Raw genomic sequence first — 26,110 nt, forward strand, 5'->3', positions numbered from 1 at the left:
CAGCCTTTGATCTACAGCGAATTAAGTGCAGGGGTATGTATATAACGTCGACTGTAATAACATTCCACGGGTTACAGATAAATGAAGACAATACCATTACCTTTCCTTTGGACTAGGCCAACACACAAGTGAATTGGCCCTGATCACATGACGGTGCCCTGGGAGACTCCTTTGATTGCTATTCGCATGCAAGTGAGTTGTCCGGCTGCCTTGGTCTGAGCTGGCAACCTGTGAGACTGCATCACAGCCTCATCCAATCAAAGGTGAGCAAGACACTCCTGATGGCTATGTAGAACGTACGCCTATCTTCTTTTCAGACACACTGCAGGCCCGATGCAAAGTCAGCAGCTCTGCTCGCTCTCCCATTCAGTAGAGAGGGCCCCAGTTTTATAAACTGGGAGGTGCTGGTGGTTGTGTTCTGCTTTGGGGGCACCTCGTGGGGGTGGTTTTGGTTGTTAGCCCTGTCCTTGGATTATTAATAAGTAGCTTTTTCTCTCTGGCTTTAAGGTATCCCTATCTCTAGAGTAATATCAGAATCTCCCCCAAATACCTTAAAGCTGAAAATTAACGGGCGCATCGTGGCATGCATGTTACACATGCTCCATCTTGTTAGAGAGTGGTAGAGCTTGTGTCTAGGGGTCAAAGGACCTGGGTTCTGCACCCAACTTTCTCCCTGGCTCCTTGTGTGACCTCAGTTCCTTCTGTGGCTCATTTTTCTCCCCAACTGGAGGGGCTGCACTATGAAGGAACAATGCTCCGCCACTCCTCCAGGAGGTAAAAGGAAGTGAGACCCACCAACTGGGTTTTTAGGGGCGGGGGAGGGGATGGCCAAGACTAATTCTCAACAGGGAGAGAGCATGATATTTACATAAGTTCCTTTCAGTACAGCTAAACAAAGACTTGGGCCTCTTTTTCCTTTGAGCCAATTGACTGCTGTTACCCAAAATCACAATCTCCCGAAAGAGGGAGCCAAGAAACTCGCTGGCAAACAGGAAGCATGCCACCAGGCACAATATCTTCCTGTGAGCCTCCTCACCGTGCTGCGTCCAAGGGTGCCATGTGCCTCAACGGTATCGCCCCGGGTTTGAAAGTTAAAACTCCTAAATCCTCGTTTAGCACCTACCGTAAGCAGCCTGCAGCCCCAGAGGATTTGTGGGTGCCATCACGTGGGCAAATTGGCCCACCAGGGCTCGTGGTGGATTCTCCATCACGGACCATTTCTAAATTTAAGATTGGATTTTGCTTCCAAAAGATATGCTCTAGGAATTATTTTGGGGAAGCTCGTCATTTATCACAAATGCTGTATCAAGTTGACGCTGCAGACCGGACTGAGGTGAGTGAAGTTCCTGGTACCCTGATGTGGTTGCTAGGGGTGGAGTTGGGGTCTGCTTCTTCCTCCATTCCTGGGGGAGCTCTTAGGAATTGGCTGATCTTGATATTCATCAACCTAGTTGAGTTAGATGGGGAGAATTCTCCTTGCTGGCATTCCCTGGACCCGAGAACACTATACAAAACCTTGAGCAATTGGGCAGGCTGTTTTACTTCTCTCTAAACAGCCTGACTCTTAAAAGGGCTCTATCGTGTTGTGGGTGGGATACACTGTCTGTTAATCTGTTCCATGGAGGCTGAAAGTGTAAAGCAGGTTTGATTGCATGGCCGGGAGCAGGGCCTGGGAAGTCTCCAGGTGGTGGTGGCTAGCCAGGGAAGAGTTAATACCGCCTAACGAGCGTGGGTGCTTCCTGGTGCTTGTGCTGTATTCTGCTGCCCTGTAAGGAGAGCAGCACACTCTGCAAGGTTGTGATTTAGGGCTATTGCCCACCTAGGGAGACAACGTGGTACAGTCGGTAGCGATGCGAAAGCCCCGATAATCTGATGGCTCGGTTTGCTGCCTCTAGCCCTGCATGACGTCGGAGGCTGCCTAGAACGGATGCTGTGTCTCGGACGTGGCTAGGAAGGTGGCGTAGGAGGCAGTGATAATTGTGGGGGAGAGAATCAGCAGGTGGTACCCGCTGGCTGATTCCTTACCCAGTCCTTGCCCCCAGCTGTGCTGGGCTGATAGAGATGGTGCTTTTCACATGGACTCCTGACCACTTGCATCCGTGAGAGGTCCCTGGGTGCTTTGTTGAAAGGTGCATTAACCCCCATGGCACGGCTGACGTCCAACACGCACAGCTCCAGCCTGCAACCTAAATCCCGCCCGCTGTTTAAAACGTGTGCTCCAGCCTAGAGGCATCTGTGTTCCAGTGACGGGTGAACAATGAAATCCCAATGTCAAGTCCTTTGGGCCGGAAGCTTCTATAGGCGTGTAAATGGATTGATTCGCCCATGGCTAACACCCAAGTTTATGTGGAGCAAACGTCCAAGGACGTTTGGATTGCAAGGTGGGCTATGTGTGTATTTGCTTTTGCCCTGCAGTTGCCCACCTTGGTATATGTGCCATCGACTGACTCGTTCTTGATGGATGCTTGCAGTTAGATTTTCACCTTTAATAAAACCTTTGCTGGGATTCTAGCGCAACTCCCAGCTGAGACATCCCAATGACGTGCAGATTTTTTTTCCCCCTCTTTGCTTCTCATTAATTAATTCTGGGTCTGCCCACACGGTCTGTTTTGGTTTGCAAGGAATGTAAATCCAGCAGCTGAGTCATCCGGACGTGATTCACGCTTCCAGAATTAAATGCAATGTTGCCTTTTTGAGCTTTCCACCGCCACACACAATAACACACAGCACCCTAGCAACGCAGGCTGTTTGCCGGCTGTGGTTTGGACCGCATCCTGTCAGCTGCGCTGCCCCAATGCCCCCACAAGATGGAGGCAGAAGCAAAGATAAGTGACTGCAGTGGGAAAGCTTTACTGAAAAGGAATCCCATTGAAGGTAGTCAAGAGGGGCATGGATTCGTATCCTCTGTGTTTGATATGGATTCATGCAACAGTAGCTGCACATCCCTCTCTTGTTCAAGGTGCCTGTTGCTGGAGCCTCCTTCGCTGTTTTGCATTCAGGATTCTTCCTCCCTCCACCCTGGGAATAGCTGTTGAAATCCATCCTGCACTGACCTTTTATTACAAGGTTTTCAAGCCAGCCGTGTTCAGTAGTGGCTGAAAATTATCCATTTGTGTCCCCCTGTGGATATGCAGCGAGTTGGGTGAGTCTCAGCCGAACTCCTAGCAGGCATGTGCCATCTTCTGGCAACCATTGGAATGATGATTAATATAGGAGGATATTACCCCGCCACTAATAACCATAAATGCCTTTATTACGTCTAGAGGCTGAATAGTATTTCTACAATTGCCCTAAACAGCTCTAAAAAGTCTAAATAAGCAGCAGTTTGCTACATCCAAACAGTGACTCAGGGCTAAACGTAGGGGGATTAGACCCACCGTGGCTGGCTCCAGCTGGGCCAGGCAGGTGTCATGTTCTTGGTTTGCAGTCCGGACCAGTGAGGGGTTGTCACCACCTGCCCTGTAACCCGGGGTACCTTCCAGGCTCTGTTGCTCTGGCTTCCTGCCTGGACACCACCAGCCTGCTCAGCTCCCAGCAGGCGTGATCAACCAGCCCTTTAAGAGCTGACCTTTTTCTCCCCCTTCTAACAAACCAGCCATGTCATTGCTCATGATCAGGCCTGGTGGAAACTGGCATCAGCCACTCTGCCTTTGGGTGACTGCAGCTGGAGCTTGTTCGTGAGAGGAGGTGTGGACGCGGCTTCCTGGCTCGGCCTCTGCTGGATGAGGCCTGACCGCCATGTGGCTGACGTGCCAGTGGGTGGAAAGGGGGATGGGGAAAGGGAAAATCCACCCACTTAAAGCTGTCCTAGCCTGGGCCGAAGAAGCAGGGGTTGTGCCTAGACTGGGAGCGGCCGCGCAGCATGCAGTGAGCTAACTCCAGCCCAGGCTGGGGGAGCCTGCTTCCTACAGCAACACCCTCCGACCCCAAGCACTAGAAAGAACCTAGCAAAGCGCCGTTCGCTCTCCCTCTCTGGTTTAGCGGAGCGAGCACCGGGCTATAAGTCTGAAGCTTGCTGGTGCACACCCAGAGGAGCCGGGATGCACCACTGCAGTGTGTTACAGACACTCACCAGCCTCCCACCTGGGATTTGTAGCACGGCAGCACCTAAGCTGAAACCAGGGCCCAGCTGGGTGCGTACAACACAGCACTAATCATTGCGTCGGTAACTAGCTAATCCTTGGTGCCGCCTGGGCCGCTGGCCAGTAAACGCCAGCCAAACAATTTTAACCAGGGGGAAACTGAGGCATGGAGAGACAAACAGATGTGCTCAAGGCTGTCGACTGAGACAGAGCTGGGATTAGAACATCTGGTTCCAAGCCTTGTGGTTCGACTAATGTGGACAATCCTCTGCTGGGAGGAGACCACCCTTTCTTTCTTGTCACCAGTCAGGTGGCTGGGGATTGTGCCCCTGAGTCCTGTGGTTATTTTAGTGGACCCAGCAAATCCACGTCACATGGGGGCAGCAATCAGGTGCCAACGGCTGCTGCTGGGGGCGTCTGTCTCATTCCAAATCCCCTAACTAAGGGGTTCCCCTCACCGAGAGAGCTTTCCAAGGAGCTCCGAGTAGAACCAGAGAAATGCGGGGCTGGAAGGGGACCTCGGGAGATCTTTTAGTCCATCCCCCCCTGCGCCCAGGCAGGACTGGGTAACCCAGACCATCCCCGATCTGTGTTTGTTCTTAAAAGCCTCGGGTGCCGGGGATTCCACAACCTCTCTAGGTAACCTGAGCCATCGCTTCACCCGCCTTAGAGTCCGTTTCTCCTCCTTGCCTCTAACCTAAATCTCCCCGGCTGCAGATTAAGCCCATTACTTCATGTCCGACCTTCAGCGGATAAGGAGAGCAACTGATCGCCTCTTTAGAGCGGCCCTGGAGTGATGTCATCCCATCAGCATGTTGCTCTGAGGTGGGAAGAAGCCAGCAGCCTCTTCATTTTTTACTGCACAGCTGGGTAATTAAAGACCTTTGATCTTTGGCCTCCTTTCTCAGGAAACGGCACATTGTGCCCATCGGTCACGCAGAAACGCATCACCTCTGATTGATCTGTTGGGGGCGGAGGAGGGGGGCTTGGATCACTCGTCACCAGCGAGGTCTCCGTTGCACTGAGCCGTTCTAGGCTGGGACATGGACTGAGGACTTTAGAACCTGAGGTGGTCTCTTAATAACTGGCCCTCGATGATAAGACGTGGCAGCTTGATGGCAGTTTTCATCCAGAGATCTCAAAGCACTTTAGAAAGGGGTGGAATATCATCAGCCCCAATGTCATCAGGGGAGGGAGGGGAAACTGAGGCACAGAGGAATGACGTGACTTGCATGGTGAGTCAGTGGCGGAGTTGGGAAAAGAACCCAGGAGTCCTACTGCCCGGGCCCGTGATAAATGCCTAGACCACACGATGCTTCCGCCAGTCCTCGCTGTCATTATAAAGCTGGTGTGTCGATGGGGGATGGAGCATTCCCTGGGGCTCTGGGTCTCCCCTTCTTCCATCAGGTCCCACCCTAGCCACAACTGTTTTTCCAGCCAATGACACAGGCTGGCGTCCATGATGTCATTTCTCTCACTAACCCTTTCCATCCTCCCCAGGGCTGAGGGTTTCCCGGGGAAATTCCAGTTGCAGCTGCTTGTTTGGCCAAGAATTGGGGCTATTCTTGGAAATGCCAAAAATATCCGGAGAGCTGCCTGCTGCTTCCTTAGCCTCTAGGATGGTTCTGCTTTAGGGCGTCTATGTGTTAACTGGAGTTAGGGGGATGCGAATGGATGGCTCAGGGGTGTAGAGAGAGGCTGAGATTTTTTTTCAGACATGCCTAGAGATTTTGGGTGCCTGGCTTGAGGCCCCGTAAGGATTTCCAGAGGATGGACGGGTGGAGCTTTTAATCCACCCATGGGGCTTCTTTGACTCCAGACCCGGTCAGTCCTGGCTGAAGGTTGCTAGCCACTGGTGGCTGTTGGAGGCCTCCTCCAAGAACTGAGCTTGGTGGATCTGGGTCCAGCTCCCGCAGATGAGTGCTCATGTCCCATCGTGGCAGCTGGTCCCCTCCTCTTCCCTCTGAGCAGGGAGGCTGAGGCGTGAGAAGGTCCGAGAGACACCCGTGGCCTGAGTGCTGGAGGTGGCCTCCCGGCGTGAGCCTTGCGGGCTGTGCTGGAAGGACACAGAGGACTCCAGGCTCAGTACTGCCCGGCCCAGCGTCTTTGGCCAAGGGCTACAAGTCACACAAAATGTTTGTTAGGTGCGACCAAGCCCCAGATCTTGCCTCCGGCTGGGCTCCAGCTCACAAAGCATCACAGAGGCGGCAGGTGTCAGGTAGCCTGACAGTTTTGCCTAATGGCTAGCGTGCTGGATTGGAATCCAAGAGCCCTGGCTGTTCTCTTCGTGGCTCTGCCATGATCTGTCGTGTCACCTTGGGCCAGTCACTTCTCTCTGGGCCTGTTTCTCCTCCCACTTCTTGTCTCTCTCACCTAGGCTGTAGGCTCCATGGGCCGGGATTTGATAGCTGCCTTCAACTACCTGAAGGGGAGCTCCAGGGAGGATGGAGCTAGGCTGTTCTCAGTGACGATAGGTGACAGAACGAGGAGCAATGGTCTCACGTTGCAGTGGAGGAGGTCTAGGTTGGATATTAGGAAAAACTCTTTCCCTAGGAGGGTGTGAAGCACTGGAATGGGTTACCTAGGGAGGGCGTGGAATCTCCATCCTTGGAGGTTTTCAGTGCCTTGCAGACATCAGACACAGCCCTGGCTGGGATGATTTAGCTGAGGTTAGTCCTGCTTTGAGCAGGGGGTTGGACTAGATACCTCCTGAGGTCCCTTCCAACCCTCATCTTTGATTAGTTTTGTGATGCCTTTGTCCAGAAATTCTTTTTCAAGGTGGCCCATGACCAGGTGGGTTGGCAGACTGGGGAGCCGTCCTAGTCCCCTGGGCTGTTCCCATGTTTTGGACAAAGCGTGGGGTGTTGACTGTACATTCGTTATGGGTGAGGATGAAACGGCTGAGGTTGGTGATGTGTGTGGGGTGGGGCTCTGAGCATCGGCCCTTGCTCTGTAAATATTTGCGGCAGGCAACGATGCTGTCGCTGTGAGGGACGTGAGTGTAGAGGGAGGCGACATCCAGGGCGACAAGGCCGGTTTTCCGAGGGAGATTGCTAATGGTGCGCTGTTCGTGGAGGAAGTCGGTTGCGCGCCGGAGGAAGCCGGCCCTCTGTGTAGTGAGTGGTTTGAGGACGGGTTCTCTCATTCCTGGTACTCCTTCAGTAAGCGTGCCGTGCCGTGGCCGGGTCGGCGGGATCTACCTGGGTTCCCTTGTGTGTGTATCTTGGGAAGGGCCTTGGGATAGGTCCGTGGGGAATGAGTCTGTGGAGCATCCCTTGGAGCTGTTAGGGGAAGGATTTGATGATATCCTTAAATTCCTGGGTAAACTCTGGGGTGGTGACCTGGGATTTAGTCCCTTCGCTGACATGGCAGAGACCCACGTTTAACTCCAAAGGTCCCAGGTTCAAACCTCACTGACAAGGGAGGGTCATTGCTTGAGCGTGAGTAATAATCAGCAGAGACACCCTGCCCCCGGCGGTAATCTTTGTTGATCTCTGGTTGCTTCCACCCACATCGATTCCATCGTCCTGTCTGCTCTGAGTGGGGGGGCTCGGCCAAGCTGCTCTCTGCCACGCCCCAGCCTCCACCAGACACTTCCCCGCCCTTCCTGCATCCCCAGGGATAGACACAGCCCGCCAGGGTCTGCAGTGCCTTGCAGACATCCGCAGCAAGGCTTCCCCACAACCCTCCAATGGTCCGTCACATCTGCTGAACGGGGAGCAGGGCCTGCGGGTAGGAGAGCAAATGCCCAGTGCTACCCGCTGGGATCCTGCTGAGAGAGACATTGGCACACGCCACTTCCCAGCCTCCACGCTGCTTCTCCACCCCCAGCGCAGCAAAGCAAGGGAGCATGTTTTGTCAGAACAAAGGCGTTAGCCCCCCTGTCCTGGCCGAACGCCGGCCGAGGCGGAGAATGACCTTTGTGCCCACCTCGCCAGCCCGCTCCGTCACAGACCGATGCCTCCTTCGCTTCCTGCCCTGCCCTGTGCCACTGCTGAGCAGAAGCTAATCCTGGCGGTCGCCATCTGTCGCTTGTGAAGTGCTCCGGGCAGACGGCAGGAGGCAGCGCGAGGCCGTGCGCGTGCCTCCGGCTACGTGGCCCTGGGCTGATCCGTTGCTTTCGGCGCAAGGCCGCAGGATCCAGGGGCAGCCGGAGGGAGCTCTCCGCAAATGAGGTGGCGAGGTCGTTCTCTGGCTCAGCTCCCACAGCAACGGCATGTTCGCCCACTCAGCGTCGGTCCATAGGAAACTCCTCGCGCCATTTCTGCTCCCTGGTCGATAACCCCGGGCTGGCGAGATAGGGAGAGAACAGCTGCCAGAGACCTTGCAGCTGGAGGGAGATGGGAATACCCTCCCAGCTGCCAGCAACCAGCCCACATCCTGGATGCAGGCCTGCCCTGGTACCACAGCTGTGCTTATCTCCCGGCTCCGCTCCCGGTCCTAGAAGGCTCCTCACACATCCGCTCACGGCCAGCGGCCGTGATTAGTTCCGCTAAAAATATCCACGACAGCGTGTCGGCCGCCTCGAATCCTTCCCCAGAGGAAGGAAGAGGAGGTTGGCTTTTGCAGCCAAAGAAATGGGAAACGGAGCTGTAATGGCCAGGTGGAGGCAGCCGTGGCTAGACAAAGTGATCTTGATGCAGAAGCTAGAATGTAACTGGACAGCACAGAGATCTCGCTGGTAGAATTAAACTAGCCTGTGTATTAGCCAGATCCGCCCCCAGCAGCCTAGGACTGGGTTCTTGATTTGGCTGGGTGCTCAGCCATTGGCACCTGAAGAAGATTATCTGCAGACTGGAAAAGCTCAGCAGAACTGAGCTAAAGTGTTTAGCTAAAGTAGCTGTCCCTGTGCTCTGCACAATTACAGTGTAGCCCCCGGGGTCAGCATGGCTTTCTGCTGTGATGTAGTATTTTCGGTGGGTTGAAATAGACATCTGTAGCAAGAGAGAGCCCTGCACGTCACATAGAACCCCCCTGGGAGTGCTGCACCCATCCTGCAATCTCAGGCCATTTCCGATGAAATCTTGATATGGATCAAAAAGAGGAAGGACGATCTTCGGGTTAAGGTCAGAGCAGGGTTCAAATCTCAACTCTCTAATCCGCTTATTTTGGAGATTCAGCAGTCACGTATTCCGGTTTTTACAAGACCACGAGGCTGACTGGGGGACTGGTCAGATTGTGACACCATGCAATTATTTCAGTTTGAGTCTGTGTATAGACACGTTTATTTATTTTGGAACGAAAGCGACTCAAATTCATTTAATTAAGGATCCGTCACTGATGTCACTCAATTGGAATGAAAACAGATCAGTTAAATCAGTGCATTTCCCTAACCTGGATGCAGGTACATCGATTTCCAAGGGTTTACACTGGTTTTCTCAATGTCAAAGATTATGGTATAGCTTGTATTATATGGGCACAGTGAATGTAACTATGCAGCCACTGTAAACACTCTGAAATTAACATGTGTGTGTCCAGGTTAGGGGCTTGTACTAACTCATCCGATTTTATTCCGATGTAGTGAAATTGCTGGAGAAATGACATGGAGACCAGGCTTTCAGCTAGAAACACACCAACTTGAGCTAAATCAACTTTAACCCTTTTCATTCCAAAACAAAAGTATCTACCCCCACCCCGACTTGCCCGGAAAGAACAAAATCAGGTGCAATTCAGACCTTTTTGATATTTGGGGGCAAATGTGTATGTAAACCAGCCTTGTGATCCCATTGTCAAACCATTAAAAAAATGGGCATGTTGGTGTTAACAGCACAGCATTATCCCCTTCATCACAAGACCTTGCTTCCATGAACACAATTGCCCCTATTATCTCCACGTCGGGAACTGCAGCATAGACAGACTTGTCCAAGATCACACAGAAAGCCTGTGGCAGAGCATGGAATTACATGCGGGTGTCTGGCTAGCGCCCTGATCATGGGACCCGCCCCCGTTTCCAATAGCTGGTGATAATCAGGGTGTACACAAGGGCAGTCAAAATCTTCTCAGGTTAAGTCTATGCTAGAAAAGGTCTATGAGCTGCCTGAAACCTTGTTATGGGTTGGGTTAAAACCCCCATTGAGGTTGATAGGTGTGCATTTACCCCTCAATTAACACAACTGTAAACATAAGCCCCATCAAAGACAAAAGGGGTGTGTGAACCCGCCCCGGGAGCTTTTGGGTTGAGTATTGTTTTGGGGGGGGAGTGGGAGAGAACATACAAGTGATCAGGGGATAGACAAAATAAAAAAGCGAGGCAGCCAGAGGAAAAGAGGCAAGAAAAACCGAAGCGGGAGCCTGTGAGCACTGTCTGTGTGACCCTGGAAAAAGCTTTTGGATCTGGTGTTAGCTAAAGAAGTGTGGAGAGGGGGAGGAGCTGTAGAGCTAAGAAGCTGCTGTGTTTGTTTTTGTATGCAGTGTTGTTGTCGTGTTGGCCCCAGGATATTAGAGAGACAAGCTGCGTGATGTAATATCTTTTACTGGACAAGCTTCTCTCTCGCCCACCAACAGAAGTTGGTCCAGTAAAAGATACTGTCTCACCCACCTTGTCACTTTTGTTTTCGGTTCCGTCTGTGTTCAGAGAAGCAGGATTTTGTACCTTCCTTGTAGATAAACAAGAGCGCCTGAAAGAAAATACCCAGCTACTATCGACTTCTGCACCCAGCGAGACCACCCACAGAGCTCTGAACGCCTGATTCGCTGCACGGGTCGGAAAGGGGCAAACCTGGCATGTCCAGACCAGCTAATCCCCGAGTGGAGGTGCAATTTATACCTGCGAAACAAAGTGTTGATCCCAGTTCCCTGAGCAAAATAAGCGATGCCAGCGAAAGGACGGTTCCACTGGTCTAACTGCAGCTGTGCTGGGGCTTCAGCCAACATAAAAATGTTGGGGTGGGGGAATCACACCCCAAACCAACATTGCTATACTGGCAAAAATTTCTGGTGTGGGCCGGGCCTGAGCGGAACATTTCAATGAATCCGTGGAGTCCGATGTGGCTGGTCTGGTGGCTGTAACTGTTACACCTTTTCTTTTCTTTGTGCCACGCATTTCATTCTCTGAGGAGCTGCAGGAACAGCTAGTTATTTCTGGGTCCAGGCCAGCGCAGACTGTGACGGAGGAGACACGCATGCTGTGCTCTCACCCCCACACGGCTGCTTGACTTTAGTTCTTTCTTGCTTTGCAGTCAGCCGCCATTTGGCGGCGAGACTGTGTTTCTTGTTTGTGAGCACAGAAACATACCCAGTCCCAAAGCTACCCTTAAACGTTTCGTAGCCTCGGGAAAAGCTTGTGGAAACCAGCGTCTTGCTGTCCTGCATCCTGAGGGACTGGAACAATAGCTCCAGCAGCAATGCAAAGATTCCTCCTTTCTTTTTAATGGGGTGTTAACTTCAAAGCTCAGGGGGCGACTATTTAAATGCTAACGCCGCTGAAGCAGAATGCCCAGCTTGAGTCATTGCAATGTAATTGCAATAGGCCCAGCTGTGCCGTTTGCCTGGGAGGAGCCGCTCCCCCTTCAATCCCACTCTCAGGCTGTCACTGGCGCACACAGGCAGCTGGCCTCTGAAAGAGTCAAGCCAAACAAGGCCGGGCTTTTTCTTTGTGTAACAGCCGCTGCGACCCTTTTGTGTGGCCTGACAGGTGCCTGACCTCCACTGAGGTGCAGTTACCAGGGGATCTCTACTACAGCCAAGAGCTCACAGGCCTCCCCACTCCCAGAGACCCAGGGGATGGGCTTGGTCCGGGGATCCAGACCATCTCTGCTTCTGTTGCTCGGACATCGAGGCGACCTTTGCACAAGTGGCCCCCACGGTAACGCTGACTGGTTTGAACAACCCATTTCGTTCAACGGGGCAACGCTGAGTGGGGACCTGCTTCTGTCGCTTTCAAAGGGGCCATGCAGGTTCATGTCTCGGGCCTTGTCTACACTAGGAAGTTGGACCATTGTAACGGCACTGGTATAGTTAAAGCGGTATGTTCTTCCCCAGTGCGGATGCAGGTCTATCACTGTGCAGGTGCTTCCTATTGGCATAGCTTGTTGTGGTACAAAAAGGGGAATAAACTCTGCCAGTGCACGGCCCCTTTGTACTGGTTTAACTGTCTATACTAGTGTGTGGTGTATTATTTACTATAGTGGTAAATATCACCGCCTCGCTGACAGTTATACCAGTACAGAAACGGTGTGTGCACTCTAACCCACTGTAAAGCAGGATTAAATCAATTTAATAGTGTCTACACACAAAGTGGCACTAGTTTCACTAAATCGGTTCCGAATCCCACCGTTAGTCTTTGGGTGTATAGCAGGCCTCAGAAATCTCGGAATGCACTTAGTCCTAATGCCTTGCCTTCCGGTACCGGCCTTCATCCGAAGGAGTTTGCAGAGGGGCGTTAGTATTTTATGGGTGGGGAAACTGAGGCATGGGATGTGAGCTGACTTGGTCAAGGTCACCCAAGGAGTTAGTGTCGGAGCTGGGAATAGGACTCTGGAGCCCTGTTGCCGTGCTTCTGATCTAACCCCTATGCAATGCTGCCCCACAGCAAGTGCGTGATTAAATGTGGGGCTTCTCTGCGGCTGGATCCTGCTCCCACTGGCGCCCCCCGGTGCAGAGACACGCATCCTCCAGGCTAGGGCTACTTACTACAGTTCCGAGTTTCTGCCGCTACATTAGCCATCCCCTTTTCCCCTGCCACTGTTAACTAATACAGAAGTGCCCTTAATATGCTGGGCGATTGCAAACAGCGAGGGGAGCGCAGCCCCTGCCCCGAAGGGCTGCGATGAATGCATCTGAATTACGCTCTTCCACCGCCAGCGTCGTGCGACCCAGTGCCACATGCGTCAGCTGCACGTCTACGGCCGCTGCCGTTCGCCGGGGCGTCCTCACCATGGTGGAACGTGAGCGCTTAAAATAGCTGCCATGATTCCCCACCGTCCCGTGGCTGCAGCAGATGCCTGCAGTGAAGCAGGTTACTGGGCCAGGCCGTCACACTGATTATTATTCGTAGCGGTGTCCACTAGGGCCCAGGACGTGCCAGGCGCTTTCCAATTGGAAAACAAGGCCCAGCTCCCACCCAGCATGAAGACTGGGGGGAGGGGACAGGGACAACGTGTGAGCAACAGGACGGAGGGGCATGGCCGACCACAGCTTGCTGATGTGAGAGTTTGGATCCAGGCCGGTGCCAGTCTATTACTACGCCCCTGCAATCCTGGCTCTGTAATTCTGCGCCCCTCCCCCCCCTCGTTACCTCCGCGCCACGGTGACGGTTTCAGGATCAGTGGCATCCCAGGGCTGCTTTTATCATTCAGGTGATGGTAGGGCGCAAAGGCCGTGCTCAGGGGGACGGGCTCGCTGGAGCTCGGCGCCGTGCGTGTGCCTGACGAAAAGCTGCTCCCAGCCCCAGAAGTAAGCAGGGAGATGTTGTTGTTGTTTTGTGCCATGATTATTAATTTGCGTGGTGGTAGCGCTGACGAAAGCTGACTTTCGTCGACAACACTCTGTAACGTAGACTGGCCCTAGGGAAAAGCAAAGGAAGGAGAGGCAGGAGCGGGGGACCCCATCTTGAGGTGCACATCAAAGGTGGGCTGGAGTATATTTGCGGGTCAAAGCAGACACCCTGGCATCCTTCACCAGGGAGATAAACAGCCAGCGAGTTTGCTTCCTGAAAAGGGTCTCAGCCCGGCGAGGTTGAAGATGCTGGAGAGAGCCTGTGGGTGAGCTAAGCGTTAGCCAGGAGGGCAACTTATCAGTTACATTTCGTCTTCGGGAAGCATGTTATGGTTTTGTTTGATATGTAACCGTTTGCTTCCAAAATTCTTACTCACCGTCTCTGGAATCTCTGTTCTTTGATCATAAACATTCCTGGGTGCGCTATAAATATAGCTCCATGCCGGAGTGCTAAGCAAAGCGAGGCTCCTGAGCTGACTCTTACAGGCTGGTGTGTACCAGTTCCTTCGGGAGAAGCAGGCCTGGTAACTCCACGGTGGTTCTCTTGAAGCCCCAGTGGATGATTCATGAGAACGTCAGCTTGCACTGGGGGACTCCCGCTCCCCCCGAGCCCTATGCTTGTGGAGAAAAGCTTGAAAAGGGGACCCCAAAAGACTCAGACACCAGAAGGCAAAGAAAATGACCCCCCCACATGTTTTGGTTTGGTTTTGGTTTTTTTAAATCTTATTTTGAAGCCCGTCACATTCTTTGTGCGGGACTGGCGAGTGGCAGGGAATGCCTGGCGATTCTGGTTTCATGCTGGTGGATGCTGAGATGGGCCAGTGCGAGCTGTGGGGCAGCAGGGCTCCGAAAGCGGTTTATGTCTGGTGTGAGTGACTGGGTTGGGGACTCTTCAGGATGGGGAGGAAAAGGGATTCGTGTCAGGGAATTTGGACCCAGACTGTGCTTTTGTAACACACTGATGTTTATTTCCTGGGATATATTCAAAGGGGGGGGAGAGAATCTGTTTTTTTTTTCTCCTTTAAAGGGAACATGTTTTTGGTAACCAGCCGGGCCCGATTCTGCCAGTTGCACCCAGGATCCAGCCGGCCCTCGTGAGTAGATGTCAGCGTGTGAGGCAGAGGCACAGACATGTTTAACCAGTCGCCCCATTAACCCGCCTGGTGAATCATCCACTTCCTGTGTAATCACCACCCCCTCTCTCTCCTGTCTGATTATTTTCTTTGTTAACTGCCAGCACTCCAGTGCCCAGATTCATGGCAGTTCCCAGCACAGCCAGGCTTGGTCCCGGTCTTGGAAATCTGGGGAGTTTTGCATTTCGCACCGAGGGATGGAAACAAGCCCGGGCCGTGCTCTATGATGATTCCTGCAGCCCGTTAGCCGGTGGTCCATACAGATCCCAAGTGGAATTCTGTGTAGTCCTCCTTGGTCGGAAGGATGCTGAAGTTGGACGTGGGGGTGGCAGTAGTCAGGGCTCTGATAAGGTGGCAGCAAAGACCCATTATTTACCATAGCATTATTTCTAGTGGGCCACAGGCAGGCGTGGTGCTGGAGAATCAGAAGGGCTTGTTACAGTTAAATACGTTCTGGTTCCCTTCTTGTGCAGTGGTGATCTTCCCTGGCCAGGGGTGGGAGCGGCAACGCAGCGCCATCAACCACGAACGGCCCAGGATCCCAGCCTCAAAAGCACATGGACCAGAATTCGTCCCCTGCTAGCACTCTGGGCCCCATGAGGAGATCTTGCCACATGCCCTCTCTTGGGTTTGTTTGTTTTTTTGCCAGGGGAAGGCAGCTTCTGGTGACAGCCAGGCCTGCAGAGTATCCTGATTCAGTGCATCTCCCAGCTGGCCTACACGTCCTCCTTCCCCATCCAGGGCTGTCCACTTTGGGGGCTGTGTTGGCAAGCTGGATACGCCCCGGTGGAGGGCAGGTGGCAGCCTCTCTTCTCCCTTGTGTGGAGCTGGCCTCTGCACATGACATGTCTCTCTTCCGACGGGGCTGTCAGTTTTAGGAACTGGTTGTATTTCCAGATTGATCTCATCAGAAAAGCGGGTTCCCGCCAGGCTCGGCGGCGTAATCTGCGAGGGAGAGAGCGAGCCAGCGCAAGCGTGTTTCTAGGACTGGGCGCCAGCTCCTGCAGGTATCATGTCTTGGGGCAGGGAGGGATTGCAGAACATGACAAGGTTTGCAAAGATCAAGCCGCGGAGGAGCAGCTTCACCAGGAGGCTACAGCTGGAGAACGTAATTTCCCTGCCGGAGGCATCTGAAGACGAGACCTTGTTAGGGCAACAAATGGTACTCAGGGTTGAAGGGCTAATGTGGCAATAATAACCCCAAATCTTTCTTTCCTCGGTCACGACACTTCATTCTATCACGCCTTCAATTATGGCAGGGATTGGGCGGTCACGCCCCTCTGTGAAGCTGTTGAGCGTGACAGCTGCCTTCTGTGCAGGCACAGTGATGGAGCAATTAAAACCCCCTTTTGTTCAGTGATAGCTGAAACAATGGAAAATCACTGCCCAAGGATTAGTCTGTGCGCTAGCCTGGGCAAGTGGCTGGGCCATGTGGTTCGAGAGATTTCCTGGGGGCGTTGATGATATATGCCAGGAGAGGGGCTTGATTTGATTGCAGGGGTGTGTGTGTGTGAGTGCAAGTGGGGGAGAGAGCGAAGCAGCACACACAGAAAAGGGAGCAAGGAAGCCCCGCAGACTGCCCCATGAGCATTTGTAGCATGACCCAGAGAAAAGGCTTATAGGAAGAGCTTGTGGGTGGAGTGTTGGCTGGAAGGCGGCTTGGAACTGTAAGCCAGGAAACTGTTTCCTGCCATGTGATTCCTGCTGTGTTCAGGGAAACAGGGCTTCATGTGCATTCTTTGTAAATAAACAGGATTGCATTAGAGAAAGACATCACCATTTTACCATCACCATTTTATCCTCCTAATGGAAACAACCTCTAAGACCCCGCATTCTGGCTCTTGTTAAAAGGGGGTAACACTAGACATGCGTCTCAGACTTAGATTTGGACACCTGATTCTGATTAGTTTCAATGGAAATTGGACAGCCAACTGAACAAGGAAATTCTGAAAACCTCCTCTCGGATCTTTCCTTCCAGCCATCGCTGACCTTCCTAGTATGTGATTCTGAGCTAGGACCAAACCCAGCTCCGAGGTCTGACTCACTGCAGAACTTTGGGGAAGTTGGGATCTGGACTGGAGCGGAATCTGAATCCAGATTTTTGTAGCTCCCTCCTGTCATCTCTACAGTGGAATTAATCAAAACCCTGAATCCGAACTCCGGCGCTGTTTGAATTTATGGCTGATTTAAATTAAAAAAGTATGGGGAGTTGGCTGTTGGCCAGAGTAGAGTGAAGCAATCAGGAGGCAAACAGATCTTCTTGTCCTTCTGTGTCCTATGGCCTGTGTTTTTGTCCTATGTGCTTGTGATAGGTTGTTTCCTTTCTCTGGCACCATCATGTGAACCCTAATAATTAATTAGGCAGTGTGGGCGAGTGGGCAGGTGCTGGGTTGAGAGTCAGACAAGCTAATTGTTATGGCTGATCCTGCTATTGGCCTGCTGTGTGACCTTGGGCAAATCACCTTGACGCTCCGTGCCTCAGTTTCCCCTCCTAACCTTCATTTGTCTGGGCTATTAGACGGCAGGCCCTTTGTGTCTGTACAGTTCCCAGCACAGTGGGACCCGGATCTTGGTTTGAAGGCTCCTGCGATACAATTCATAAATCATAATGTTTTAAAGTACTTGTGGGGGCGCCTCCTCCCAGTGAAACTAATAAGAGATCATAAAGAAACCAAAGGCCAGCGAGTATACCGGAGGGGGATGCTCCTCCTACCCAACAAATCACGTCCCCCTCCCCAACTCTCCAGCAAAATGCTGCATCCTGCTCTAACACCTCCCAAAACCAGAGTCAGTCACAGCCCATCACCCCTCTCAGCTCAGCACTTCTGAAAATCAGGCTGCCCATGAAGGCAGGCAGCATCTTGCAGGACCCATCCAGCACCCTGCAGTTTCACTCATTTTAGGGCCTGATACAAAGGCCTTGGGGTCAATGAGTTAGTTTAAGAGGGTTTTTGGATCAGGCCCTTTCTCTGTCTTTTCCCCCGCCCTTTCCCACACATTTCCTGGAGAAATGGGTCTGTCAAGCTGTGCCAATTTCAGAGAGGTTTGGAAAATCATATCGAATCAAACCCACACCAGGGAGCTTCCAAATCTCCTTTTGCAACAGACAGAGCAAAACCCTGCACGGCAGGAGGCAGGCGTTGTAAAAGCTGCCTTGGAATGAATCTGGAAACGAGAGACCTGTCTCGTCTCTCTCCCGAATGAACTAAACTCCAGTAGCGCTGTGAAAACCCAGCCCTGACACCTAATCAGGTGCAGAACTGAGATGGCTGCCCCGGATAATGGTTGGTCCCCGCCCCTCCTGCTCCCCCCCAAAAAAAAAGACACAAGAGCAAATCCCTACACGTTGAGTGCACCCCTTCGTCTACGCAAAATCCTTCTCGGAGCGCCCAGTCTCCCCCACCCCACTAGTGACTTGCTTCACCCTCCTGCTGGGTCTTGGCTCCGGTGAGGATCTCGGTGCTGCAATGGAGCCCCTGCACAGTGTGAATCTGAGGGCAGACGCAGGGGCCGAAGGGTGTAATGGCTTTGGGGCAGTGTCTGCACTGCACCTAGCTCAGTGGGGGATTCTAGGCAGGACAGCAATACAAGCTATCAATAATCATATTAGCCACACACACGAGAGGAACCACAGTCTAGTGGCTAATGCACCGGACTGGAACTCAAGAGACACAGAGTCAAGCCCTGCCTCTGCTGCAGATTCCCTGTCTGGCTGCTCTGTGCCTCAGTTTCCCCATTTGGAGCCGTGGGGGCAGTCAGGCTGTCCTGGCTCACAGTGGTCTTGGCTCCACAAGAGAATTTTACTGTGCTAATCGCCACGTGCATCCTTGGACACACCTCACAACTTCATACACGAGCTCCCACTGGCACCTGGGCCCGTGCTTCAAAGGTTTGTTGCTGCATGGGCCGCTACCATCTCAGTCTCTACCCACGCTGTGCCAGTGCTGGTGTAATAGCGCCAATGGTGCAAATAACTACACACACACACATACGCTGTGCTGTGGCGACTCACGTCAGTGAGCCTTCGGCTGTGTTGCCGTTGCTCTCCTGGCCAGAACAAATAGCGGCGCCCCTCTTCTGCGCCTGCCCCTCACAGAGCTCATCTGTGCGTTGTTTTGTCAGTACTGCCAACCCCAAATGGTCAAAACCCAGGCGGCAGGCTCGCAAACAGAGCATGAGACTGGCTTTAAAACCGTGAGATGGTGTAAAAATAAAAGAGTTGGTGTTCTTTTTATTTCCCTTCTGCTTTTTGAGGGTGCACTGGGGGTCACATTTTGAAGCTTTCGCCACAGTCAGGAGGGTTGGAAACGTACTTTTCCTTTAAGAATGAAAGCTGAAATCATCACATAGCCACCTGACTCCAGGAGCTGGGGCTTTAAGGAAAACTAATGATCATGCGACTCATGACAAAACCATGAGAGTTGGCAACACTGTTAAACGTCTGCAGCATCATGAATGCCCTGTTCTCAGTTTCTTTTTCAGCATGTTTCTGATGAATGCTTCCAAGGCGCGTAAGATACTTTAAAAACTGCCACCGTGGACCTTACATCCAATCTTTACAGGGAGAAGCCTAGAGGGGTTGGAAAAAACAAGGGTTGTTTTGAAGCACTGTTCACAAAGAAACTCCAGCCATCCATTGCTATATGCCTTGGTCAGTATGTAAACGCACAGGAGCCCTATGGCTTTGTGTCAGCAGAACGCCTACTTAAGGAGCAGAGGTTTATGCATGCGCTTAAATGCTTTGCTGACCTTGAGCCTATATGAAGAATGAGCTAAAATCCTTCCTTAGTTCCCAGCGTTTACAATCTCAGTAAAATTGCCGCCACCACAAAAGACACCAACTGCTCCAGGACAGAACCAGCGTTGGCACCTCCTGCAATTTTCAGGATCGTTGGTGTTTTTCTTACAGCCCCAGCCCCTGGAGGTGATTACATGAGAAGCTCAGCTTTCTAGCCCGCCGGGTTACAAAGAAAAGCTTGCAGACGTGACCCCTAAAGGTTCAAAAGAACCCACCATTTATTTATTTATTTAAAAAAAAAACAAACCCACACACACAAAAAACCTCCTGGTTTTGAAGGCAGTCTCATGATTTCGGAATGCGTCGGCTGGCAATCGCACACAGCCGCCATCTGCAACTCCCCGTTGGCTTGATCTGAGCGGTTTGTCTATCTGATACACTGAGAATAGTAACAAGATGCTCAGCCCACAAATGCTTGTTATCAAGGGTAGGCCGTGGAAGCTTGTAAAGAGCTCCATGGGGGAATGTCAGCAGGATTAGACTCTTTGAGACAGGAGGCCACGTCTTCAGCTGGGGCTTGCGCAGTACTGAGTGCGCCACCGGGGATTAATAGATAAAATAATGAGTCATGGGTACTAACGTGGTGGAGGGAGATCAGGCATCTGCACGGTTCCAGTGTGGGACTGTAACCCCGCGTGTTAGTGGCTGTGTTCCCGTAGCACCCCACAACGTGTAAGGCACTCATGGCAGGGAGGCAGGGTCCCTGCCCCAGCACAAACAACATCCCAAGTTGTTGAACATGTTTTCTGTAAGGCTCAATGAGCTCCCTTTGCCTACCTGGCCATTGTGGGTATCTGGAGGAGGGATTGGAATGAAGAGGAGCGGAGCAGCCCTGCGGATTGGCTCAGGGAGGGTGTTGTGGTTTCAAGTGCAAAGGGGGTTGTGGGAGAGGCAATGTAAGGGGGCATCAAGGCTGGCTTAGCTGGTGGAGCGCAGGAGGGAGCCGTGTTCTGACTTTTAAGCGGGATGGAAATTTAGTAACTGAATCTGTCGAGAGTGCGACCCTGGCCTTTCCAGGCACCCACCACGTCCATGACCATCCCAATCTTCTGCTTAGCAGCATGCTCAGTGTAAGTGACAGCAGAGGGAGTGGTGTGTTGTGTGCTGTAAACAAGATGCCCAAGCCTGATGGGGTTGGGGAGGGAGATCCCAGCAGAAAGTTGGTGGGATAGGAAGCCGATGTGTTCAAAGCAGGGCCTGCTTCTGCCAGCGTGTGAGTCACTTTATTGAGTTCAGCGAGATGAGGAAAGCTACATGAACAAGTGTTGGCAGGATTGGGCCGAACTAAGAAAGGCCAGACTGGGTCAGACCAATGGTCCATCTAACCCAGTATCCTGTCTTCTGACAGTGGCCAATCCTAGATGCTTCAGAAGGAAAGAACAGAAGGGGACAATTTTCAAGAAATTCATTCCTGGTCCAGTCCTGGCTTCTGGCAGTCAGAGGCTAGGGGTGCGCAGAGCATGGGGTTGCACCCCAACCATCTTGCCTAATAGGCACTGATGGACCTATCCTCCGGGAACTTATCTAATTATTTTCTGAACCCAGTTATACTTTTGGCCTCTACAACATCACCTGGCAAGGAGTTCCACAGGTTGAATGTGCCGGGGAGGGAGGGGGTATGAAGTGTTTCTTGACATTTATTTTAAACCGGCTGCCTGTTAATTCCATTGGGTGATCCCATTCTTGTGTTATGTGAAGGGGTGAATAACACTTCCCCCACCCCCCCAGTCATGATTTTGCAGCCCTCTGTCATATCCCCCTGAGTTGTCTCTTTCCTAAGCCAAACTGCCCCAGTCTTTTGAATCTCCCCTCCTATGGCAGCTGTTCCTATGGAAGGCTTGAAAGGAGCTGGGGTATGTGTGTTGTGTGTGTGTGTGTGAGAGAGAGAGTCTTGAAAGGAGCTGGTGTGTGTGTGTGTAAGTCTTGAAAGGACCTGATGCGTGTGTGTTGTGCTGGTGTGTGTGTGTTGTGTGTGTGTGTGTGTAAGTCTTGAAAGGAGCTGGTGTGTGTGTGTGTGTGTGTGTGTGTGTGTGTGTAAGTCTTGAAAGGAGCTGGTGTGTGTGTGTTGTGTGTGTTTGTTGTGTGTGTAAGTCTTGAAAGGAGTGTGTGTGTGTGTGTGTGTGTGTGTGTGTGTGTGTGTGTAAGTCTTGAAAGCTGGTGTGTGTGTGTGTTTGTTGTGTGTGTGTGTGAGCTGAAAGGTGTGTGTGTGTGTGTGTGTGTGTGTGTGTGTGTGTGCTTGAAAGGAGCTGGTGTGTGTGTGTTGTGTGTGTTTGTGTGTGTGTAAGTCTTGAAAGGGTGTGTGTGTGTGTGTGTGTGTGTGTGTTGTGTGTGTGTAAGTCTTGAAAGGAGCTGGTGTGTGTGTGTGTGTGAGCATCCACCTTCTTTCCTGTCTGGCTGCCAATCCTCCTCCCCCGGCCACACCCCCGCAGACGCGGAACGGGGTCAGCCCCCGCGCTGCGGAGCACTAGGGGTTCCCCACTCAGGAGTGCCGGCCCAGCAGCCCGGCCCAGGATCGGGCCCGCTCCTGCAGGACTTAGCCGGACAGGGAGGGGGGGCCGGAAACTACATCTCCCAGGCACCCCTGCGCCCGTGCGCATGCTCCGAGCCGGGGCCGGTGGGGCGGGGCCGGGAGAGCCGCGGAGAAGCGCTGGCCTTTTTCCTCTCTCCCCCATTGTCCAGTTCCCTCGGCCGGGGCCGCTGATTGGCTCGGCCGGGCGTCGGTCAGCCCCCCTCCTCCTCCTGAACTGCCCCTCCCCGCGCGCCTCCCCTCCCCACCCCCTTCCCTTCCCTTCCCCGCCCCGCGCGCGCCAGCCGCCCTGGCCGTGGCCGGAGCCCGGGACCCGGGTGCATGGGGGAAGCCGCCCGCGCGCTGCCTGGCCGCGGTTGCAGGGAGCCCGGCGCGCCGCCCAGCCCCAGTCCCAGCCCGGCGGCAGGATGATGAAGTTTCGGTTCCGGCGGCAGGGGCACGACCCGCAGCGGGAGAAGCTCAAGCTGGAGCTGTTCGCCTTCAACAAGGTAAGGGGGGGGGCGGGAGGTCCCCCACCCCCCCGCGGCTCCGGGAACCGGGGGTGTGTGTATTTGGGGGGGGGGCGGTTTGGAGCAGGGCCGTGCATCCCCCCATCCCACCCTCGGGGAGGTGGGGGGGTGCAGATTCCCCCCCCCAGCCCTTTCCACCACCCCCCCTCCCCGCCGGTGGGGTGCTCGGCGCTGCCTTTCCCTCCCCGCGCTCTCTTTGTCGGCGGCCTGTTCTCTGTCCCCGTCCGTTTCTCTCTCCCCCCTCCCCAGGCCTGCCGGGGTTGCAGGAGTTTTCCTGCCGCCTGGCGGGGCTGGGGCTGCGGGGGGCGGCTGCAGAGCGGCCCAATGCACGGACGCCGCTGTCCTCAATCTTCGCCGTGGGCCCCGTTTTGCTGCAGGGACAGGGCAAGTCCGATGCTGAGTTTGTCTGCCCCCCCCCCCCCCCCCCCCCCCCCCCCCCCCCCCCCCCCCCCCCCGCTGTACCACTTTCCTCCTGGCCGCCCCTCGTGTGCCTCTGTCCGCTGCCTGGGACGCGCAAGCCGCACACAAGAGTTGTGTGGTGCAGGCTCTGGCCACTCTCCGGCAAGGTTTTGCAGCCGGCAGAACCTGTGCGGTCCTGGGGCCGGGCAGGGCTCCAGCTGGAGACAGTTGGTTTGGTTACTTCTGGCATGGTCAGCCCGGCTCTGCAAACAGGCTCAGGGACTTTTTTGGCTGGAAACAGACTCGGGGGCCCAGGAACTGGAGCGGAAATCTAGACCCGCACCTGAGTTTTAGTTTGGTGCGCAGACACCGAAGTGACACTTAAACCCGGCAGCAAGTTCTCCAGCATCTCGGCAAAGGTCGTTTGGAAAGGCCCAACTTCCCTTGCCGGGTCCCCCCCTTTGAAGGGGGAGAGCTGTGTCGCTTTGATTTATAGTCCTTTTCATCCTCTACTTCTGTCTCTTTATTGGGCAGGCTTAATAAGCCTGCTGGGATCTTTAAATTAGCCTCTTAAGTGACGGGTGGCAGGGAGTGATACAGAGGAAGACCAGGGATCCCAGGAGGGGGCCGCACGCAATGGACAAATGTGTGTGCTCGCCCTTTGAAAATGCTGACGTTCTGCTCTTTCCTTTATTGCTACACAGGACTCCATGGTCCTTGTCCTCCTGGCCACAAACACACTTTATGAGGCAGCCAGAAGCTGCCTGTGAAAAGGCTGGAAATGTGGCTGCGCTTTCACTTCTGCGTCTCTTATGGGGTAACTTTAGGGGTTCTGCAAGCTGTCCCCTCTGGGAGGTGGAACCGATCCCCTTCCTTAGGCTCCATACGTGTGCCGAGGGGATGCTGATTGTAAGTGCACAGCTGGGTGGTCTGGGATTTTTATGAAGATAAATAAAATCTCCCAGCTTGCTTGGATTCCATCCCGAAGGCTGCCCTTGAGTGCATCAAACGTTGATGCTTTTTCCAGCCTGCGACTTGCAAACGAAAGGAAGCTAAATCAGTTCCACTTTGTCGCCTGTTTAGCTTGGACGTGAACACGGCATGATCCTGCCTTAGGAGCCTGCTTGCGTTGTGCAAACATCCGGGCTTGTGGCTTGACCAGCTGTGTGATATTTGAAGGAAGAATGCCTGCTCCTATGCCTTGGAGTTGTAGGTCACACCTGGCTGCTCTGATAGGGTGACTTGGCCTGGCCTTCTCTTCCCAACCTTGCTCGGTTTCCTACTGCTTGTACTTTGGTGGCTCACGGATTCCTTTGTATTGCAGTAGCACTGAAGCAGAGAACAAGGCCCCGTTGTGCAATCCCTGCCCCAAAGAGCTTTCAGTGCAAGTGAAAAGGGGAAGCCAGCGGAAAGGTGATGACTTGCCCATGGACACGCAGTAGGTCTGCGTCCGAGTTGGGGAATAGAACCCAGGATCTGAGCCCCCATCCGGAGCTCTATCCACCTCCCATGGTCTTCGGAGCTCTTGCGTGTTACCCGTATGTTTCCACGGAACGTGCGTTTGCCCCATAATGGAAGTATATTTAGACCTTAGTGATGAAGATCTTTCCTTGGAAAGCTCTTGCTGGGTCTGAAATGGGGCTAAAACACCTCTGTCTTGGGACTGGTCCTGTAGGGTAGTGGGGTTTTTGGCCGCCTTCTCTCATGGGGTTAATCTGTTCCCAAAGTGAAGCTGTAACTTGCCTAACAAAATAGGGGATGTGCAACAGCAAGCCCTGGGAACCCGTGAACCGTAAGGTGCCTAAATGGCTGCCCTGTGCTTCGTGGTCCCACACTTCCCATGGGAGGCTATGTGACTGCACTGCTGTCTTAGCACATTAGTGCTGTACGTGAATTTAGGCAGCCTGGGAGAGGAAGCTCAAGAACAGCCTGCCAGAGATGGGATTCCTAGTGTGACTGGAGTCCGGGGCTCAAAGGGGTGTATTGGTGCAGACGTCTTCCAAGCCAGCCAGCTGTGTGTTTCTGGCTTGGGAATGTTACTAGCACGTGAGTGCTGTGGAAAGCAGGGATTTACAATAGAACCTCAGAGTTACCAATACCAGAGTTACAAACTGACCCGTCAACCACACCCCTCATTTGGAACCAGAAGTACATAATCAAACAGCCGCAGAGAGAGAGGGGAAAAAAGCAAACACAGGAGAGTACTGCGTTAAACGTAAAGGACTCAAAAAAAATAAAGGGAAAGCAGCATTTTTCTTCTGCATCAGTGTGTTTCAAAGCTGTATTAGGTTAATGTTCAGTTGTAAACTTTTGAAAGAACAACCACAACACTTTGTTCAGAGTTATGAACATTTTAGAGTTACGAAACCCTCCATTCGAGGTGCTCGTAACTGAGGTTCTACTGTACTCCAGCCAATTTTCTGGCTGTGTTCTTGTCTTTGCTGAAGCTCACTTCTTAACATGTGGGTCTCTCCTGTGGGGCTGGGGACGAAGCCCTGAAGGATTCTGGATCTTGTGCTACCTTTGATCTGCAGTGGATTTCCCACTGATGTCAAGAAGGGAAAATGAGCTGTGTGGAGGTTTTTAAGCCTGCATTTGAAATGTACAGTAATTGTGATCATATAATCTCCTCTAGATGTGCTGGGGATTTAGACAGTCTTCCATTAATCTCCTGAGCAGAAAGAATGGACCCCCCCACCCCCCTCACAAGCACTCCAGCAGCAGCAAACTATATGTGGTAGGATTGGCCTGCAGCTCTTCGTTCTGGGACATGGCCTGAATGTCAGGCTAGGAACCTCCTGGATCTCTTCTGCAGCTTGCCAGAAGCCATTTCCTTTGCTTCCTTCACCTCCTTGAGCAGCTCTGCCTTGGATGACTAGTCCGCCCCCGACAAGCAAAGCGCGGCGTGTTGATTGACTTGCAGTGGGGTTTCCAGTGGCCTTGAGTGGGGGATCCGGAGGGAGTCTCGGTAAGCGGCGGCTCAGGAAAGAGGCAAAGCTGTACTCTGCGTGGTGCCCTGGAGTGCTGCGCTGTCTCTAAATGATCAGTTCTGTGGCCATCAATGAGACAAGCTTTGCTGATGGGGCATGCGGGCGGCCAGCATTCGACCAGGCAGGCCCGTTGCGCTCTGCATTCAGGACGGGAAGCGCTTCTGCGAAGTCGAGCGTGGCCTGAGCTGATCGTGATTCCCTTGTGGTGCTTCATTGTGACAGTTGTGAGCAAATATT

The 26,110-nt window shown here is 53.1% G+C and overlaps 1 protein-coding gene across 2 annotated transcripts in view; it reads left to right on the forward strand.

The window, feature by feature from the left end:
* The first annotated feature begins 22,114 nt into the window (after positions 1 to 22,114).
* Positions 22,115 to 26,110, forward strand: part of LLGL1 (LLGL scribble cell polarity complex component 1) — a 63,688-nt gene continuing 59,692 nt past the window's right edge. For both annotated transcript variants that reach the window (XM_067534245.1, XM_067534247.1), the window contains exon 1: positions 22,115 to 22,463. In XM_067534245.1, the coding sequence (XP_067390346.1) occupies positions 22,383 to 22,463 (81 nt within the window). In that variant the 5' untranslated portion in view covers positions 22,115 to 22,382. The remainder of the gene's footprint in view (positions 22,464 to 26,110) is intronic.

This window comes from Emydura macquarii, unplaced genomic scaffold (genome assembly GCF_026122565.2).
Source record: "Emydura macquarii macquarii isolate MOO-44397 ecotype Brisbane River unplaced genomic scaffold, CSIRO-AGI_Emac_v2 contig_3390, whole genome shotgun sequence".
Taxonomy (NCBI): domain Eukaryota; kingdom Metazoa; phylum Chordata; order Testudines; family Chelidae; genus Emydura; species Emydura macquarii.